This window comes from Martes martes (genome assembly GCF_963455335.1).
Source record: "Martes martes genome assembly, chromosome: 3".
Classification (NCBI taxonomy): Eukaryota; Metazoa; Chordata; class Mammalia; order Carnivora; family Mustelidae; genus Martes; species Martes martes.
Window position 1 is genome coordinate 69,865,559 of NC_137890.1, and position 22,323 is coordinate 69,887,881.

General features: G+C 33.3%; 1 protein-coding gene across 2 annotated transcripts in view; it reads right to left on the reverse strand.

Moving 5' to 3' along the window:
* Positions 1-629: 629 nt before the first annotated feature.
* Positions 630-22,323, reverse strand: part of PDS5B (PDS5 cohesin associated factor B) — a 195,303-nt gene continuing 173,609 nt past the window's right edge. Inside the window, exons 25-35 of one of the 2 annotated variants that reach the window (XM_080799688.1) lie at positions 21,832-22,036; positions 20,836-20,950; positions 18,962-19,094; positions 16,066-16,185; positions 14,818-14,880; positions 14,084-14,229; positions 11,701-11,806; positions 6,502-6,941; positions 6,301-6,408; positions 3,227-3,365; positions 829-1,783 (exon numbers count right to left, since the gene is read on the reverse strand). In XM_080799688.1, coding sequence (XP_080655814.1) covers positions 1,748-1,783; positions 3,227-3,365; positions 6,301-6,408; positions 6,502-6,941; positions 11,701-11,806; positions 14,084-14,229; positions 14,818-14,880; positions 16,066-16,185; positions 18,962-19,094; positions 20,836-20,950; positions 21,832-22,036 — 1,611 coding nt within the window. In that variant the 3' untranslated portion in view covers positions 829-1,747. Of the gene's footprint in view, positions 1,784-3,226; positions 3,366-6,300; positions 6,409-6,501; positions 6,942-11,700; positions 11,807-14,083; positions 14,230-14,817; positions 14,881-16,065; positions 16,186-18,961; positions 19,095-20,835; positions 20,951-21,831; positions 22,037-22,323 lie in introns of both variants that reach the window. The other variant, XM_080799689.1, reaches the window with a different exon arrangement.

The following is a 22,323-nucleotide window of genomic DNA, read 5'->3' on the forward strand; positions in this document are numbered from 1 at the left end:
ATTATATCCCCCCATCTATTATAACCAATCTTGGAAATATACCTTAAACATAATGGTGTATTATATGAGAATGCTCCATTATTCAATGTGATAAATTTAATAAGTTAGGATATGATTTTCTTTTCTGATGTTAACTGTGGAAAAACACAAAAGAACAGCACCTGAAATACTACAATGAATTTAGGCAAGCATTAAGTAGTAACTTTTATGTTTTGGTTCAAAATACAGTTTACAAAACTGTATAAAGGATACTGACTTAAGTAATTTGTTTCTATATTTTGCAGATTATGATGGAGAAAAAAAAAAAAAAAGAACTGCCCTAAGTCCAAATAAATTTCTACTTCTCCCAATCTAGATGAAGTGGAATTTTCATTCAAAATTTGTAAGATTGTGATACCTACAGTAGCTCAGATAGTTGGATATATCACTCCCACCCTGTCCCTCCCCTCTCCCAAAAACAAGTTTTTGGCTCCAAAATAAAGTACAATAATAAACTCTTGATGAAAAACTATGTTATGGGGCAATCTATCATATACTATGGCTAAATATGAATTTACAGAAAAGAGCACATCCCATTTTCAGCACTTTTTCATAAACATGCAACTCACTATATAAAATACAAAACACTTGCTTTCAAGAACAGCTTTATAAAGACACACTGCATCAATAAAATTTTTTCTTTCTGATTAACTTTACACTGTTATGGAGAACTGGAACTTTTCTATGTGTATATATCAGATTTTATATTATAGTGTAATAATTTGCATTTTCTGAACATAATGTTCAAGAGGAAATATCTATACACAATAACATTCTAGACTATTAAAAACTAATTCAAATTACAGAATTTTATTGATACAGTAGATTAATAAAAACTGAAAAGGGATGATGATAAAATGGGATAAAGAATTCAGTACATTATTTTATAACACACTCTTTAAAATTAAAATATTTTAAATCTCTCTTTTCTTAAAATTTTCATTGCCACGAAAGGCCAGAAAATTCTGAGACCAATACTGAGGTGTAAAATAATCAAACTTCAGGACTATTTCACAATTTGTGTGGTGTCCTCCCATTGGAGGCATCATTCAGGTGTAATGGCAGACAATTTAGCACCTCTGAAGATTAAGGGTGCCTAGGAGTAAACACTAGGTAAGATACACAAGGGAAAGAGACCATTTAACTCTCCAACAAACAATGACATCAAGAAAATGACACCATTTGTTGAAAAAATTTTTTCACAGTAAAATTGCAGAGAATACAAATACAAACACTGACAGATTACTGCTTAAGATCTATCCTAACAAACTCTTTCCAAATCAATAGATCCAATAAACAGTTGGGTACTGTCAGTTTAAAGCCGCCGATAAAAGCTATACAAGCACTTTAGAAGTCAGAAACATTAAGAAAGAGAAGGGAAAGAAGGAAGGAAGGAATGAAGGGAGGGAGGGAGGATGGGAGGGAGGAAGGAAGGAAGGAAAAAAATATATTTACAAGTTTTTTCTTTAGTTTATGTCTACATAGCCATCGCACATCACACTTCCACAAGACTCCATAGTCAATGTTATCACCAAGCGTATGGCTAAAGCGCTGTGACCACAAACACATGAGGTCATCAAAGAAAGTTCCAACTGTCCACTCTCTGGCAGTCCCACTTTGTGCATCAAAGGCTTTACTTAGCCTCAAGCTTGACAAAAGAATGCTTCTTCTCAAAGCTTTCACACAGAAAGTTATTAATTACATTTGTTCATCGCCTTTCTCTTTTAGAACTTCGCCGCCGTACCTTAAAAGGAAAATTACCAGATGCTTAATTAAAATATTAGACATAGCAGTAATTAATTATTTTTTAACCATCATTATTCTTAGCTGTTCCTGATTTTCTTTTTCTTCACTGGAAGCCTTTCTTCTATTTTAAGTTTCTACCTCATCATCACATATTTAGACTTTATATAATATTTGAATGCCCACAAATAGTTTTTCCCACGATAGAGAAGAAAAAACTATTTTACTTTTCTATTTAATAATTTCAAAGAGTAATGAAGAGAAATCAATGTAAACAGTAAGAAAAACAATTGCAAATATTTTTTCATTTATGTTTCTGTGGTAAAAGAAAACATTTGGTCCTTATGAACTTAGGCTTATAGTTGTTTTTCTGGGAAAACAGTTATTGAATGTGGATTGTAACAATCATCAAATACATAGAAATAATCTGAAGTTCAGATATATTACAATTTACTGGCAAATACTAATGAAAGCATAAAACTTTAGTTCAAAAATGACTGGTAATAAGAAGAATATAAACAGAACAGGATTTTAATTAAAATTAATTTATGGTGTAGTTTAAAAAAAAATTTTTTTTGGATGAAGACATTAATCACTGAGAACTTATCAGCCTTATTTTTACACTCAAAACAATAAAAAAATACTTTAAGAAACAAGCCCAACAAGTTTGAGACCACAGAGTTCAGATATTTTTCTGTGGTCTTAACCCCTTCATATAAATGAACCCTGATGCAGAGAGAAATGCTGATGTTAAATAGCACAGAGGGGTGGGGGTCAGCTCTGGGACTACATCTCAGAACACAGGTTTCTCAAATAAAGATGGCTGGCTGTGCTGATCCAAAGACTCAGCATTAGTGTATCATCAGGAGAACAGTCCTGACTTAAATGTGTTAACAGGATTTCTTTCAAAGAGAAATACTCAAGATGTGTTAACTGACAAAGCCATTCTTTAAAAAAAATTATCTCAGGAAGAATCATATTTCCACTTTTGTAAAAGAAATGTTTGTTACCAGTTTTATAAATTTCAAAGAGTGATTTTATCCTATATGGTTAACTTCCAGTTTCCACTGTGAAACTCCCAAGAAAAATGAAACATAAACCACAGTCCATTTAACACATAAGAGTGCTCTGAAATCAAGGTACAACTTAAATGCCTGAAGTAACAACATCAGACAGCTACTTGTTCTTCTCTATGTTCAGCTTTCAACTGATATTTACATTTTCACGAGGCTAAATCTATTATTCGCACTTAGAGTCTCAGTTTTCCTTAAAGGATACTCTCTAATTATCCAAGCTGGCAAATGAAACAACTATACAAACTATGAAGAAAAGCAAATAAATACTTAGACTTATAAGAGCAAGTGCTATATGTATCTTATAAAATATTTACCAACTCTATTCTATATTCTATACTATCATACACAGTACTCTAATAAACACATACATTTACTGTAGAAACTTCTTCTTCCTCTGTTTCTTCCTGTGGAATATCATCATTGACAGGAGAGCTACCCTGAAACACATCTACTTCTTCACTTGAATCATTTTCTTTAGTAGCTGCTTGTTTGGAGCGTCCTACACGGCTAGAGTAAAACAGATATAAAATAAAATGAGCATTCTGATCTTTGAGTAGTAGAAATGTTTTATTTCATAAATTCTCAATTATTCATTTCATAAATTCTCAATTATTATCATTTTTATCCTTCATTACCTTACAAACCAAGAAATATTTTCTAAACCCTAAACCAGTGTTTAATCCCAGAATCTCACCTACAAACATTGACCAAGTAACAAAAACATGTGTGACTGAGACCAATACCATAGAGGATTTTAAAACATAACACCAAAGTCTGCTCTTCCTGTTATCTTTTCTCCACTCAGTAAAAGGCATCTGTATCTACTGAGCTGCTCAAAACAGAAAATTTGGAGTCCTTCTTACTAGTGTACCACTCTTCATTTGGCCCCATAAATCTTACAAAGAAATCTCAAATCCTACCCACTTCTCTCCACCTCTATTGCTATTACACATTTCCAAACCATTCTCATCTCTTTACCTCTTCTCTAAAAATGTAAAAGCAGCTGATGTCACTCACTCCCCATCAATAACTACCTACTATATTGACAGAAATTCCAAAAACCTCCTTAACATAGTATATAAGGCCCCGCAGACAGTCCTTGGCTACCTGTCCATTCCCATCTTTTTCTACTCCCCAATTCCTCAGAACTACAATCTAGCAAATTCTTGCCTTCCTTCAACTCTCTGAATTGGCCAAGATTTTTCCTACTTTGGAACCTTCAAATACAATGTTCCTTCCAATTGTGTTCTTCTTGCTCTCCATCAGCCTAACTCCTATTATTTTCAAGAAATCAGCTGTCACTTTACAAAGAGAAAACTTCCCAATTCCCAAGCTCTTTCATTACGTTCTCTTACAGTACCCTAAATTTTTATCAGGGCACATATCATAACTTAGAATTCCATATTTAAGAGTGATTATGTAATGAGTACATGCCTATTTAGATGGTAATTCCCATAAGAACAAGAATCATTTCTGTTCTGTGCCACTATATCCCCCAGCACCTAGTACTCTCTGAAGTACTAGCACTATTTGAGGCAATCAAATATATGTAATAGATATCACCATTTAATCAAATGTATCCTTCTCAATATCTCTTCTATCTGCACGTATATTCTTTAATTAAAAACCTTTTTTTTATTTGAGTACAGCTGACACACAACATTACGTTAGTTTCTTTCAGGTATACAACACAGTGATTCAACTTGTTTAAACATTACGCTATGCTCACTACAAGTATAGCTACCATCTATCACCATGCAATGCTACTACAGTATCACTGACCATATTCCCTATGTCGTGTCCCTTTATTCCTGTGATTTATTCATTCCCAAACTCAAAGCCCGTATCTCCCACTCCCCTTCACCCATTTTGCCCAAGTGCCCTACACCCACTTCCTTCTGGCAATAATCATCACCTTATATTCTCTGTATGGCAACTTTTTTAAAAAAAATTAAGAATAGAGTTTATCACTTCTCTTAGGTAATCCAAAATATTTTTTAATCCACACTCAAACCAAGTGTATTTTTTATATGATTCAGTTTTTCAGAATTGACAAAAGAAAAAAACAGGAATTACATGGAAAATACAATCTTTCTCAATTCTACTGAGGTCAGAACAAGAAAAACAGGCAGATCATAACATATGTTATTCTACTAGTTCTAAAAAAAGAGGTTCCCTGTGAAGGGAAGATACACTGTTAAGACAAAATACAGAGTCTTTTTTTCACAATGATTTTTAAAAGAAACACTTGGTTGGTTTAGAACATTCGTATGAGGAAATGCCATGATAATTATTTAAGTCCTTAATTTTTTGGTGCCCAAATATAAACAAATTACAGTTATGAGCCTCAAAGATATTTCTGTTATTTCCTCATTATAAAATTGTGGAAATTTAATATTCCTTAAGAATTTGTTTAAAAACAGTTATTTTCTGTAATTGAATCCAAACACATTTACAAAGCTACCACAAAAATATACTTACCTTTACTTTTTACCCAAGGAAAAAATTAAATGGAAGAGGACATGAAGTAGCTAGACACTAAGGCAACTTTTCCTCTTCCTGTGGAATACACAGGAATAGGAAACACTTCTAAGATAACTTAAGTATTTAGCCAAGGTGTGCTGGCAAGTCTGAAAAGTCATTGCACTGATGTAATTATGTAATGAGATTATTCTAAGAAAACTGCAGAATTTCTGACAAATGGAAGACATGCTATTCTAGTTCTATATAAATAACTGAGAAAAGTGCAAAATACACAAATTAGAGTACTGATACTCCTGCTACTTTAATAATCTTAGGTACAGAACTGTTACTGTAACTTCTTATAAATGTGTCCGTGTGCTTCCAAAACTATTTATATGTAGATATGGATGTGTTAATTTGATTAGAAAAGAAACAAAATCAAAACACCAAAAACTTCAAATCTACATGTGATAATTTCTGTAGATATAATTTAAAGAAAAATAATGCATGTTACTTTCCTACACAATTCAAAGGATAAAAGCAAAAACGTAAAAACTATTCTACAAAATAGTTACAAAAACTATTTTACAAAAATGTAAAAACATTTTCCTCCTGTTGAGGAGAGACATTAAGAAAAACTCTAGTGTGGAATGATAAGGCAACATGGTCAGTATGATGTGATTATTTAAAAATACCTTCTCATCTCTAGGTACTATAAAGTCTGTATTGGAAATAATAATCTACTTGCTATTCATTTAAAAAGATTTGCCTAAGACCTGTAAAAACGTACAAATATTATCAGAGAGCTAATTGGGATATCAATCACCTAGGTAAGTTTATAAATACTTCATCTTACCTAGTGTAATGAGAGTAAATATATGGGATTTTAAATATAGCCCTATGTATATTTGAAAATTTATGAACTTTTTTGCAAAATAATTTGAAACTGGTTTGAAACTTAGTATTATTTACAACTTACACATTTTTTTTTGGTTGTGATGGTGATGGCGTTTTTGATGGTCTTCCTCGTCCTTTTTGTGGTGTGGATTGTGTGGATTCAACTGCACTACTTTCAGGAGATTCTGCTCTGCTTTGGAGAAGACCCAAATGTGCATAGCATCAAATTATGATTTATAACACAGTCACTAAATACATGCAGTTTAGAGTTGCATGTACTTACCTCTGTTGTGCTCTCCTTGATGTTCGGTGCTGTTTGCTCTTTGACTTCTGTTCTATATTTCCACTTTGTCTTTCTTCTTCTTCCTCTTCTTCTGGTGCTGAAGGTCCAGATTTTTTTTTGGTTCCTTTTTTAGAAGTTTTCATTGTTGGCTCTTCTTTCGGTGTACCTCCACCAAGAGGTTTAGGTGGTCGACCTCTTTTACCTTTCTTTGGTGGACTATTCTGTTCATCCTCATTTTCTAGTATGTCTTCTTTGAGCCTCTTTTCCTCAGGCCATTGCTGTTCATCTGATTCTGAAGCCGTGTGGCCTCTCTTCCGTCCACGCTGACTACCTTTAGGTTTCTGTTCCTGTACTAACTTAGTGAGGTCATCCATACCTAATTTCTCTTCTGAATCTGTGACAGGTGTTTTTTTCCGGCTTCTAGGTTTGTCCAATTCAGACTAGGAATAAAAATCACAATTTCAAACATAAAATTGTTAAGTATGCCCAATTTGAAAAATAAAACAAAAAAGATGCTACTTTGTCATAAAAATGTGCTTAAATAAAATGTAGAGTTCTTAAGCACACATCAGAACCATAACTACTTGTATTTTAACTAAAAAAATTATCTAGGGTAAGAGGATATATTTTTATTTTCACTATGGTAGAGAGCCTCAAATGGAAAACTTTCAAGATCAGTATTTTATTAAATTATAAATTTTAACAAAGAGCTATTTATTTCATTAAAAAATTTTCTAAATTTCTTGCATGAACAATGGATAACTAAAGTATAATAGATCTGCTTTGATAGTTTAAATAATTCTAATTTCATTACACAGTGTATAAGACATAAACTATCAACTATGCTATATATCATGCTTAGACACCATGAAAGAACTACTTTTATTTTATAAAGAGGTTGCAAGATAGAAAAGTTAAACATATTAATCACTTATTAAAAATTTTAATAAAAGTTCTGAATCACTTCTGAAAGATACTGCTTCTTTCCATGTACAACTAATTAAAAATAAAACAATTTAAATTATTTAATTTGTAATTCAAAGTTAAAATAAAAGCCTAGTCTATAATCAGAGAATTTATACACTGACCAGAAGATGGAAACTGAGGAAATTCTCCAAAGAAATCAAGAATATGACCCTTATACCTCTCCATACATATATATGTACAATACCCATAAATTAATGTAAATTTTATTTCCGAAAAGTTTGTGCCAACTTACATTCTTAAAAATCAGTGAAAAGAAAACAAAAATCATCTGATTAATAGTCATTTTGTTTCCTGTATGAGAACTCCCTAATTACATCATTGGTATTATGTTCTTTGCTCATTTGTACACTGGAGTCTTAGTATTTTAATTCACATTCTTCTATTTTTTGTGTATATTTAAATTTTAGTTCCTATTTGTTATGGACTGAATTGTGCCCACACAAAATTCACATGTTGAACCTATCAACCCTAATATTTGGTATTTGAAGAAGAGGTCTTTGGGAGATACTTCACTTGAGATGAGATCATCACTGTGAGTGGGGCCCTCAGAGAGACCTCTCTGTCTCTCTACACCATGTGAGGACACGGTGAGAAGGTGGCCATCTGCAAACCAGGAAGAGAGCTCTCACCAGGAAGCAAATTGGCCAGCATTTTGATCTTGAATTCCCAACCTTCAAAATGGTAAGAAAATTAATTTGTTTAAGCCACCCAGTCTATGGTATTTTGTTATGGCTGCCTGAGCAAAAAGACATTATTGTATCTTAATAGGATTTGAGATGAAGTTCTAAACTATTTTTCCTATTGACCCCCCAAAGAATATTCCAATCATTTAGAAAACCACTGACTTGTAATGCCTCCTTTATTTTGTATTATGTTTTAAAAATTAATAATGTTTCTGAGCTATTGTAACAGCAGCATAATATTTTACTAATTATAAATAAATACATTTGTGTCTGGCTGTGCTTATCTTATTATTACTCTTCTTTTTTGTATTTATTTATTCTTCCACATGGGCTTAAAATCATACTAGAATTTTTTAATTTCATATAGATTCATTTAGAAAGAATGGTCATCTTTTCTTATTCATTTTTCCCATTAAAGAACATGGTATGCCTTCTTTCTCTTCAAGTCTTATATGTTTCTCAATTTGGATATCTCCACAGAGTTTCCCCCTACTTTTTTTTAAGGAAGTTTAGATCAATGAATCCATCTATCTATTTTTGTTGTTGTAGTAGTTATTGTGATGTAGCAAATCTCCTTCCCCACAAGTGTATATAAAGAATATATATACACATGTAATATATAACATACATAATATATATAAAAAATTTTGATATAAAGAAAAATTAACAGTAAAATTAGTTATACACATACATACATCTATTATATATATGGCTACCATGCTAAATTCTTAGTTTTTCAATTGCTTCTCTTATTTTTCTAAGAGTACAAAAATAAAAATGAATGTTTCTTCTTTCATTGTCACATCTTTGACTCCTAGTTCATGTCTTCCTGAATTTGTCAAATATTCTAGAACAATCTTAAATAACAGTGATGACAACAGTAGCTCGTTTTGCTGATTTTTAATAAAAATGCTTCAAGCATTTTGCCTTTATGAATAACTTAAGAGTAACTGAATCAATGACTACTGATTTAAACAGATAAAACTTTCAGCATGTTAAGGAAGTACCCTGCTTGTATTAGTTTATTAAGAGTCCATATGTATCAAGAATGGATTTTTAATTGTATTTATGTCTTCTTGATATGACCTGAGATTATCTTGTTAGTATTCTTCTATGGTATACTTATTTACTATATTATATTAAAAGATTTCTTAGCATTAAATTATCCTTACAGTTCAGGAAAAATAGACCTGTAAATGACTCATTTAATTTGTTAATGTTTATTTAGAATTTTGTATATAAATTATGAATCGATTATTGTTTTTCAGAGATGCAAAGAGAAGGGAAATATTGAATTAAAACTAAATTTAAAATTATCACCTCCAATTTTAAATGTTACAATTCATTTTGATGTCCAAAAATGTGATAAGGTGGTTGAACTCCTTTATGCCCTGGAAAAGGTTGGTGGTAAACAGGGTATTCAATGTCTGTTTTCTTGAGAATACTATAAAACAATCTAGTTTGCTAAAGCACTACCTTCTTGGTTTCCTCATTTTGCACTGTACTGTCTTAAGAACAGAGGGAGTATAAAACTGAGGTTTGAAGCAGAAAACAGAGAAAATAGGTTCTTTGTAAAACTAAATATTTGAATATAAATGTATATGGAAAATAATTTCTTTGTGGTGAAATTTTAATGTCAAGCTGGTAGCATATGTAAAGACAGTACTCTTTCACTATAATTTACTGGTCTTTAAACTGAACTTCTGGGGCGCCTGGGTGGCTCAGTGGGTTAAAGCCTCTGCCTTCGGCTCAGGTCACGATCCCAGGGTCCTGGAATCGAGCCCCACATCGGGCTCTCTGCTCAGCAGGGAGCCTGCTTCCTCCTCTCTCTCTGCCTGCCTCTCTGCCTATTTGTGTTGTTTGTCAAATAAATAAATAAAATCTTAAAAAAAATTTTTTTAAACTGAACTTCTGTCTCATGATCCTAAACTCAGTTGATATGTCAGTTGATATTTATTATTAAGGTTCTCGTAATATTTCTGAAAATGGATGCAATGTTACACAAAAGGCAGCCAAAGCCTCCATTATAATTATACAAATCAATCTCAAAAGCACAGAATTTCAAAACTTTTCCATGAAATATACAGACTTTGTTCTTCAGTGCTCCAGAAGGTAGAGCTAGATATAGAATTTATAAGATAACAAAATCCATCACAACCATGTTTCCCAAATTTTGGGGGGACGTGGGAATAAGGGAACAGGATAGTATCTGGGTATGGGTGGCCTAGCTGATGATTCCAATAAATGAGAGAAATTGTAAGCTCTCCACCTAAGGCATTTTCAAGCATGTGCTAACCAACTCTCCTAAATGCTAATGAAGGAATTTGTGCATTAAGTGAGAAGTACGACTAGAAGACATAAATACCTTTTTCAATTCAAGGTTCTCTTCTATAAATCCAGATAACAGGATTCCTTTCTGGCTAAGCGATCAATTTTTAATTCTGCTTGGGCAAAATTTTTAAACAGCCAATAAAAATCAGAATTTACAGTATGAATAGTAAGGATTTAGTAAGAATTTTATAATTATAATTTTTCAAGTGGAAAGAAAAACAATCTGGCAAAACAAATTACTGAAGAAACTTGAAAACAACTGAAAATAACTTAAACGTTTTGGGATATGTAATGTTGGGCCAGTGGTAGACATGGAGGGCATTAGTATTTCTGTGAAAGCAAAAGTATTTTATTAATAACCTTCCACCTCTCCTAACAGAGTAGATTCAAATGCATTAACTTTTACTTTATAATAATCATTTATCAAAAATACTGATCTTTATAATAATAAAACAGCAGCAACACCAATTAACTTAGGCTAATTCATTTATTCTGATAAATCTTACCAGCTAAGTAGCCACACTTTACAGGTAAAGTAACTGATTCAGAGAGCCTCACTGATTATTCGAGAAATGTTTAAAGCTAACCTAGAATGTCAAAATGTGTCCAATTATTAAAGCTATCAGGTCGTATTGGAATACATAATTGTATTTTATATCTGCACTAAATCTGTCTTTAAATGACATTTATAAATTGTTTGTCATACAAGTTATCATTGTTATTAAAACTTAAAAACTAAAGGTGGCCTTTATGAAGACTGTAGCATTTCACTACTAGAAGCTTGTCTAGTAATGAAAGGCTCAAGAAATCATCGAAAATGGAAGAACCTTTAAGGACCCTCATTCTACTTCCCTTCTGATGCTAAGTCTAAACTTACTGTGTTTTTAAAACACCAACAAAACAACAAAAAAAACCCCAAGCAGTTCTGAGTATGGGACTGGCATGTTTGATTTCAAAGATCTACAGATAAAGATCACTTATTAAAATGACAAGAAATACAAGAGATTCAATATCCTTAAATTATATGATAGAGGATAACTATAAACTCAAATTTGTGATTAAAACCATTAAAAGAAAATCAAGTGTCAAATTTGAGAACAGTGTTAACTGGTTTCATTGTAAAAATTATTATTTATACAGTAAAATTATTTTTATCATTATTATTATAATTATCATAAAAACAAACCAAATATCTCACCCTTACAAGATCAGAGTCGTCTCTCTTGTCACTTTTTTTCCCTGGCAAAGGTGAGGACATTGTGTAATCTTCATTTTCACTGTGATCCATTTCAGAGCTATCAAGCCTTTTAATATAGACATTTATAATTATTGCAATGAAATAACCTTAAAATTTTTTTCTTTTCCCTAGTGTAGCTTTACAGCTTTATGAGGAAGTTTCATTCTTTTCAAAAAAGTATCCATTTTATTCTATCATATTTAGCAACAAACCAACAAGCAACAAATCACATTTAATTTAACATAATAGGGAAACTTAAAAAATCACAAATTTAGTTTTTTTCCCTAAGTCTTTTTAAAACCTAAATTCTATTTTGGAGTGGGCATATAAATTAAAACTTTTCTTGTTAGCAAGTTGAATTGGCCTATATTACTACAATCTGCACTGTCCTTTATCTCTCCCATAGCCCCATTCCACTTTTTCTTCTCTGTACTTTTAATACCCTCTAATTCAGTAAAGTGATTGTGTTTATTCTCTACTATCTTCCCCTGTTAGAGTGTAAGCATGGATCATTTTGTCAACTGTACTTAGCAATTTATACTAAGCACTTGTACCAGTGCCAGCCATAAAGTAGGCATTCAATAAATCCTAAGTGAATTAATAGCACATGCTCTCATTTATTGGTGTAAAGGCTGTCTTCTGTCCTAGCTGATCACAACCTTAAACTGGCTTTAAAAACCATTTAAACATTGTTAAATACTAAATCTCAATCTCTAGCCCAGAAGTTACGCTGAGCTCTAGACTCACATATCTAATTGTCTACTCACTTGAATTTCTAATAGGCATCTCAACTTTAACCAAAACAGTCATTTGGACACTCCTCTTTTCTCCATCTCCCCAGAACACACACACACACACACACACACAGCCTGTTCCCCCTCAAATTTGGTTTCTACATCTCAGTAAATGGCACCACCACTAAATACAGAGGCAAAACACCTAGGGTATATCCTTAAATATTCCCTTTCCATAATTATTCACATCTGACCCATCAGCAAAACTATTTGGCTCTACCATCAAAATAAATCCTAAATTTGACTATTTACCATCTTCCTCCCTCTTTATCCCTTCGCTGAATTACTGTTAGCTGACTCCTAACTGGCTTTTCTACCTCAAGTCTAGTTCCTCTATTTTCCACAACCAAGGCAATCTAATAAAAGTACAAATCATATCACTAGGCTCCACAGCAATATCTTAGTGTAGAGGCAAGAGTCAAAGACAATTCTGAGGCTCTTAGCCTAAACGACTGGGTGAATTAGATCATCTTTGATTATAACCAGGAATTCAAAAAGAAAAACCAGTAATTTAGGAAATGAGTTGGGGAAATGTTTTGGCAATGTCAAGTATGAGGCCATCCACTAGAAAACGTCCAAATGATATAGGTGAAGGGTCATGTAGGTATCAGCCACTAATATGTATTAATACAGGAATCTAAAGCAAGAGCTATTTATGTAATTTTTGTTAAATTACTACTATTTTATATATCACTTGACAATTTATTCATTACAAGGAAATTGATAAGACATTTTAGAATGTGTCCTTTCTTTATTGATTGGTTAAAAACAATACAAAAGATAGCACAGTCTTTCCTAAAAACTGAGCAAAATCAATAAACAGTGACAGTTAAGCCCTGTACAAGGTTCTGCGGCTAACAAACGGTATACGAAGCATTATACTGAAACTAGTGAAAGTGTGAATTATTTTCCCTTTTCTTTCTTAAAAAGAAAAATTTGTAGAGCATGATTTGAAAGTACAATTTTAAAACAATTTTTTGAACAAAAAAGTTTATACATGTACACAGGAAAAAGACATTCAAACCAAAGAATATATAAATAATTTCCCTCCTACACTAGATTACCATAAGACATTGTGTAGTCTTCCAAAAAGTTTCTATAAAATAAAAGCCAGTGTGAATACAAATCCTTTCTAAAAACTTGAAAATACTATAATACAGTTCTATTCTTTGCCTTTTTTACTCAATAATGTATTGTGGAAATAATTCATATTAGCTCATATTTCATCATTTTTAATGTTATGTATTCCATTGCACAGATGTACCATAATATAACAATTTCATGACTGCTAGACATTTAGCTTATGTCTACCAACATAGGTTCTACCAGCAAGCTAAAATATGAAAGGCTAATAAGATGGAATGCCTATCTAAAATAAGAGAGCAAATAAGTAAGAACTTGTAAATGGCTACCAGTGTTAAATGGGAATGGTCAGGTATGCAATGATTTCCATGCACTGACATTAAATGTTTTGGGTTACATCATTTTAGATCTCAGTGCCTTGTTGGAATCCTTAAATGTTTAAAGTATGATATTTCTCAGGTACTTACCTCCCTTTTATTCTTCCAGGAGAGCTTGGATTTGAGCTGCTGCTTGCATTGCTTACAGTTTCCATTCGAGATGACTTTGTCTGAGATTGCTTGCCTGCTGATGAAAGTGGCTTATTAACAGCTCCTAGAACATTGGTTGTTTTAGGCTGAAATGAAAAAATGCATATCTCTATTTGATTAAAGCCAAAAGAAATTTACATGTAAAGAACCATAAAAAAAAATCTGTCAAAGTGTTTACATACAAATCACACACACAAATATGACTATCCTTAAGCAATATAAGGATTATGAATTATCACCTGAATGAGTGAAAAACTATATAGATGGCATAATAGTTAATGCCATCTTAGCTATCTAGAGGAAAAGGCTTACATAGAAACTGAGGACAAATAAAATACGCAGTCAACAAAAAAAGATAATCAGACTATTCCTTTGGAAGGACCTAAGAAGATGTTTTTAACTCTTAAGACTTTTATCATGTTGTTATAGGGTAAGATACTTCAGGGTCAAGGTCTCCAGGGCTTTCTTATAAGCTACAAAATAAATTCATGTATCTCAGCTTGCATCTATACAGTAAATATAGTTATTTCTAATTAGTAAATGGAAGATATCTAATAATTATATTTACTATCATAAGATATATCGATTTTCAACAAAATATAAAATAACATAGTTATGCCAATGATACTAAAATAAACTGCTACATAAAAATTAGAATGATTCTCAGCACATACTTTTCCAGGAGTGAAAAACGATTTCATTTCTGGAGGCAGGTAATTTTTGGTGTTACTGAAATTCTACAAGCAAGGGAAAAAGTTGCAGTTAGTGAATACTGAAACACTATACACGAGGTGTTTTGAAGCCAACAAAGCATACGACAGCTTTTGTTTCACAGTGCATAATACATATTTAAATAATCAGTTCAAACACAAAATTTCAGTCACTAATTTTAAATGCTGTAATAAGGGGCACCTAGGTGACTCAGTTGGTTAAGCACCTGACTCCTGATTTCAGCTCAGATCATGATCTCAGGGTCACCAGATCAAGCCCCGTGTCAGGCTCTGCTCTGGACATGGAGCCTGCTTAAGATTCTCTCTCTCCCTCTGTCCCTTCCCTCCCCTAAAAATAAATAAATACTGTAATAAATTTAAACTAGTCTCATACTAACTCCAATATTAACAAAAACACATTTAACATCTAACATGTTAGAGCTCTGTTAGCGCATCAGAAAACACATGCTTCTGTAACAATACTCTCCAGAGAAGAGACCACATATACTCCTGTTGTTAATCACAACAAGGGGAATGCTTAAAAGCAGACAGTCCCTTTTAGCTACTGGGTGAACATACACATACAAGGCTGTTGTAAATCTCTATACATTGGTTAGACTTTAATTAGTATTGTACTAAAAACCAAAATCAGTAGTGGTAGTTTCCAGACTCTCAGTCAACATTCTTAGGTGCATTATGAATCTCTAAGAACAATTCTGGAAAACACCTATTATATCACATGCAATACCTGAGGTTTGTAAAAGTGGTTTAGGAACATTTTTATAAACATTCCTTGGGTCTTGAACCTGTTCCAGTACTGTTCTCTGCTTGTTTCTTCATACCAGTTATGAATCTCAATCAAGGCTTATAACTTAAGGCATGTCCCTGTCAGCATTCTCCTTCCCATTTTGGATCAATGGCCAATAACAAGAGATCTACATGCTTTGATCACATTTTTGCCTGAATTCACACACCGGCATAAAACTCTGAACACAAACTCTAGATCATCTTAACTAATCTCTAAACCTTATTTGTGTCCTCTAGTTTGACCGATATTCTAGTCTTGAACCACATTAGGAAGATTCATAGTGACTTTTCCAAGACATTAGTAAAACGCCAGCTCTTGATACCGATCCTTCCTAATCTTCCCACAATCTAATGCTGAGAATACACTTTATTTCAATCTATATAAACAAAATCTACAACAACTACCTTGTCAGGTTGGGTGAAAAAACGAGCTGGTAGTACTGGGTCTTTAGGAGATTCCAAACTGTATGTGGTGCTTTTTGACATGATGATATTCATGGCAACATCACACACAGTGTACAGTTTCTGCAATGGTATTAAAAAAAATTAGATACTTAAGGTAGCATCCTCGACTCTGTGAGTTAGGAGTAATTCTAGAACATGCATTCAGTACAGGCATACCTCAGAGATACTGCAGATTCAGCTCTAAAGCACAATAAAGTAAATGTTGTAATTAAGTCAAATGAATTTTTTGGCTTTCCAGTGCATATAAAAGTTATGTTTACACTATACTATAGTCTACTGAGTGTGTAACAACATTATATCTAAATACAATGTACAATTATAGTATAAGTAATCAAAAAATATTTTATTGCAGGGGTGCCTGGGTGACTCAGATCAACTCTTGATCTAAGCTCAGGTCTTGATCTTAGGGTCATGAGTACATGTACCACACAGGGCTCCATGCTGAGCATGGAGCCTGCCCAGATAGATAGATAGGTGGAGGTTTTTAGAAAACTTTATTGCTGAAAATGCTAACCATCATCTGAGCTTTCAGTGACTTGAGATCTATTTGCTAGTACAGAGTCCTGCCTCAGTGCTGATGGCTGCTGTTGATCAGAGCGGTGGTTGCTGAACTGTGGCAATTTCTTGAAACAAGACAATAATGAAGTTTGCTGCACTGACTGACTCTTTCTTTCATGAATAATTTCTCAGTAGCATGTGAGGCTGTTTGATAGCATTTTACCCACAGAATAACTTTCAAAATTAGAGTCAATCCTCTCAAACCTTACTGTGTTTTATCAACTAAATTTGTGTAATACACTAAATCCTTTGTTGTCCTTTCAACAATCTTCACAGCATCTTCACCTTCATCTCAGGGAACAACTTTCTTTGCTCATCCATCACAAGCAACACCTAATTCATTAAAGTTCTATTGTGAAATTGCAACAATTCAGTCATATCTCTAGGCTCCGCTTCTAAGTTCTCTCGCTATTTCTACCACATCTGCAGTTACTGCAGCCATGGAAATCTTGAACCTCTCAAGGACATTTAGGAGGGTTGAAATCAACTTCTTTCAAACTCCACTCCATGCTGATAATTTAAATCCTTCCCATTAATCACAAATGTTCTTAATGGATGTAGAATGGAGAATCTTTTCCAGGTTTTCAATTGACTTTGCCCAGATCTATCAGAAGAACCACAACCTATGGCAGCTATACCCTTATAAAATGAAGACTTAAAAGTAGAAATTATTCCTTGATCCATGGGTTGCAGAATGGATCCTGTGTTAGCAGGCATGAAAACAGCATTCATCTCATTATATGTCTCTGTCAGAGCTTTTTGGATGAACTGGTGTATTATCAACAATGAGTAACATTTTGAAAGGAATCTTTCTTAGCAGATCTCAACTATGGTCTTAACATATTCAGTAAACCATGTTGTAAACAGATGTGCTGTTATTCAGGCTTTGTTGTTCTATATATAGAGCACTCAGAGTGAATCTAGCATAATTCATAAGAGCCCTAGGATGGTCAGAATGGTACAAGTGCACTGGCTTCAGCTTCAAGTCACCAGCTGCATTAGTCCCTAACAAGAGAGTCAGCCTGCCCTTTGAAGCCACGCACGGACTTCTCCTCTGTAGCTATGAAAGTCCTTGATGACATCTTCCAATAGAAGGCTGTTTTATCTACATTGAAAAACCATTGTTTAGTGTAATCACCTTCATTAACCACTTTAGCTAGAACTACTGGGTAACTTGCTGCAGCTTTTCCACTAGCACTTGCTGCTTCAGCTTGTACTTTCTGTTACGGAGCTGGCTTCTTTCCCTCAAACTCATGTTAGCTTCTGCTTTCTTTTGCGGCTTCCTCACCTCTCTGAGACCTCACAGATTACAGAGAGTTAGGGCTTTGCTCTGGATTAGGCTGTGGTTTAAGGGAATGTTTTCACTAGTTTGATCTTCTATTCAGGCCAAACTTTCTCTGTGTCAGCAATAAGGCTGTTTTGCTTTCTTAACATTCGTGTTTTCACTGGAGTAGCACTTTTAATTTCCTTCAAAAACTTTTCCTTTGCATGCACAACTTGGCTAACTATTTGGCAAGAGACCTAACTTTCAGTCTATCTCAGTTTCTACAAGACTTCCTCACCAAATTTCATGATTTCTAGCTTTTGATTTAAAGTAAGAGACACGTGACTCTTCCTTTCACTTAAACACTTAGAGGCCACTGTAGGGTTATTAATTGGCCTAATTTCCATATTACTGTATCTCAGGGAACAGGGGCGCCTGAGAAGAGGGAGAGAGATGGGGGAACAGCTGCTGGATAGAGCAGTCAGAACACACATAATATCTGTCATTTCAGTTTGCCATCTTAGGTGGGTGCAGGTGTGGCACCCCAAAACATTTACAATAGTTGACATCCAAGATCACTGATCTCAGTTTACATAACATAGACGGTAACAATGAAAAAGTTTGAAGTACTGCAGGAATTACCAAAATGTGACACAGAGACATGAAATAAGCAAATGCTGTTGGAAAATGGTACCACGAGACTTGCTCAGTGCAGGATTGCCACAAACCTTCAACTTGTAAAAACAACACAATTATCTGCAAAGCACATTAATGTAAGTTTTCAGTATAATAGTATATCTTAAACTATTATTTTCATTATTTCCTAGTAACAGCATTACTACTAATTTCACATTAGTAATTCTAGATCAGTAATTCAAATTACTAATAGAAATACTAATTATTAAATACTAATAAAAAGACTGATAATGTCTATACGTACTACAGAAGTAGCATATCCACACTCAAATGCTTAAATCAACATGGAATCACAATTATTTAAAAAGAATTACATACTTCATTCATTTTTGCATCATCTGGTCCTTGGGCATCTTTTGTTTGTTTAATATTTTCTACCATCTTTCTGATAAATGCATGACTGTTATTTTCGTTTTTAGCCATTAGTATTTCTAGAACGAACCAAAGACATCTAAAAAAAAAAAAAAGGAGGGGGGAGAAAAAGAAATGAAGTGGAAAAAACTGGCTGTTTAATATGATATAGTAATTCTAAATAAAAATATAATAAACTCCATAAATGGAAAAAAATAAAAAGGAAAAACTAGCTATAAATCAACAGAGAAAAAAAGGTATGTCACGCATACATATCATAACTTACCAGCAATGTAGGTGTGAATTCATAAGACCCCTTTCCCAAAATTTCACTAATGTTCCCAAGGAGGCAGGTTAAAAAAGAACTTAAATGGTGGAGAGAATAAAGCCATCCTAACTCCTAACAAGATAGGGAGGGAAGACTGCCTAAAGTAATAATTGGGTCAGGGATAAAGTGAAGCCTCAAAACTCAAGACTGACTGCAATCCTGATTGAAGTTTTCAAGAAAATGTAACTACTCAACTTAGTAGTTAAAAGTCTTGCTAATAAGTTAGAGAAGAAAAAGTCATCGCTGACAACTAAATATACTGTCTTTACTTAGAAAGAGAAAAATTACAAGGAAGTTTCACCAGTGTGCATTAATTACATACAACCCTATTCCAGAACAAACTGAAGGTGATTTATCACTTTACAGACAGAATGGGACAGGGTTTTGGCACAGAGGAGAAAAGTAAAGGGTGAACAGAGAAATATGAAACAAGGTATCATTCTAGAAGGGGAAAAATAACCTTAGAGATCTCGGGTATAGGGTAAGTTCTCCTGGAGTGGCTCTCTGACAGAATGGGGTGATTACTCATGACTGTACTGGGGCAATTTAAAAATAAACCAAATGTTTAGTAAATTCCGAAGAATATTAAATGTATTTCAAAAACCAAAGTTCTCTGAGAAAGCAGGGTGCTTAGAAGTTTTCATTAGTCAAAATCACTCTAACGCAGAACTCATTTTGGGAGAATTGCTTGTTTTTAAAAAAACAAACTGTGGCTAAAAGGAGGTAATAGCTTTTCCTTTGCCATGAGAAAGTTATCTGTAATCTGACTTTATCCTCTTGAGGCAACTCAAATATTTAACTATAAAATATTTCTATGAACTAAGAAACCACCAGTTATTTTAATACGAAGCTAAAGGCATAAGTTCATTTACTCAAAATCACAAAGGTCATCCTTTATTATAGCAGAAAGAGGATTGGGGCCTCAAACTTAATTTAAAGAACTCTGCTAGTGTTATAAAGACTTTTCTAAATACCAATATATTTCCCTGTTCCACATACCCAGGCATAGATGGTTTTTTGGCCTCTCAACAATAATTGAAATAATTACAAGTGTCATAAACTTGAACTAGAGAATCACCAATGGAGTACTAAGTGGGGTACTTCCCTAGTTACCAGCTTAGCCCATTATTAAAGGTAGACAGTTACTGCAAAGAAAATGTGCTATGTGAATAAAGCCCACATGAAAATCTAGAGTTGGAGAAGAAAGTAGGAAAAGACAGAACTGGAACAGAAGTTTTTAATGGACTGCATCAACAGAAAAGACATGCCAGAATGGTAGAGAAACAGAACAGTTATACAGTAATTATGCTAACTTAAGTTTTGGGAAATCACATAGGAAATGAAATATGAAAGGATGCTATAAAAAAAAAACAAGAGAACAAATAAGGGAAAGAACCTAAATTTCTAAGAAATTAAATAAATCTAATAAACTAATTATAACGGGGATTCCATTATTAGCAGCAAAGAGAAAAACCTTTCAGAAAACATGAAAATGGGATGAAAAAAGTCTTACTCTTTAACATCTTTAAGTTGTTCAATATCCTGTACTTTGACATAATCTGGGTCATGTGCCAAAAGGTGAATTGTATATGGAACAACATATTCTGGTAAAAGAGACAGTAATTTTTCTGAAAAAGAAAAAAAAAAAAAACATTCAGGTTGTTAGAAAACCAAATCTTACTCTTTCTGTCTCTGACTCTGATACCATTATTTCCTGCATCCCAAGAGTTTACCACACGCCTAGTAGAAAAATATACTGAAATGTCCAGTGTTGAAGAACATCATAAACAGTTTATTTATTCATCCACCACGTTCAATACTGAAAGGCCTACTAAATGCACCATTTGCTAAGGCTATTAAGACAAGTATTTTCATTTTCAAATGCACACGGTAAAAAGTGATCAGAAAAAAACTATTCATTACTAAGAAATTAAGAAACATAAGATCCATTTTTCTTATTATTATGAGCAACTGTATGTTTAACACTCCCTTGTTAAGCTGCTAAGCAAAAATATGACACATCTTTCAATGGCACAAAAAAGAGAGGATGATTGATACCATTTGATAATAACATGGATGAGATGCTATTTGATAATAACACAGAGGATAAAGTGAGCAGGTTAAAAACAGGCACACAAGCACCTGATTATTAACATCAGCTCCAGGTGAGAATGATGAAAAACGAAAGACTGTACTTTTTAAATCTCAAAGATAGTACTTAGACAATCTTTATACATATATCTGTATTTTACTGTTTTATCCAGTGTCAGTGCTTATTTTCCCTAGCCAGTTAGTCAGTTATATAGACAATATGAGTTGATATTTAAATATCTATGCATTTATATTTTAAAAATGACCTTTTTAAAAGGAAAGTAGTTACTGAAAAATAGTAATACCTTATATTTAAGACTACTGATTAGACAAGAATAAATAACAGTAACATCAGTTTGTGTTCTATAAAACTGGAACTGGCTAGAAAAGTATACTTTTCATTTTCATATATGCTTACCACTAACAGCTGCATGTTGCTTCAGATACTCGCGTCTCACATTTATATTTTTTACCAGACATTGCCTAGCATGAGCTCTTCTCTCTTTTACAGGATCTTTTGCACAAAGTGCACAGATTGCCATATACTCAAGTGGAAGCCTTAATCGGGAAAGGCCTTTGTGAAGTTTCTGAGCAAACACTTGTCTTACTTGATAGCATTCATCCTGTAAAGACATAATTACTCCACAGATTATTCACATGGCAGCAAAGAGTAAATAAACCCCCAAATACAAAATTTGAAGAGGAAAGGAGACTAGGTGTATTCACAACATTGCTTCTGCTCACAAGACTGAGATGTTGTGATATGATAATTTCAAGGCTAGAATGTTTACCTGGACCCTAATTAATAACTACCAGCTACATGTGTTGGAAAATAATGAATGTTCTTAAAGAAAGATTTCATTTATTTATCTGAGAGAGAGAGAGAATTGAGCCCAAGCATGAGCAGGGG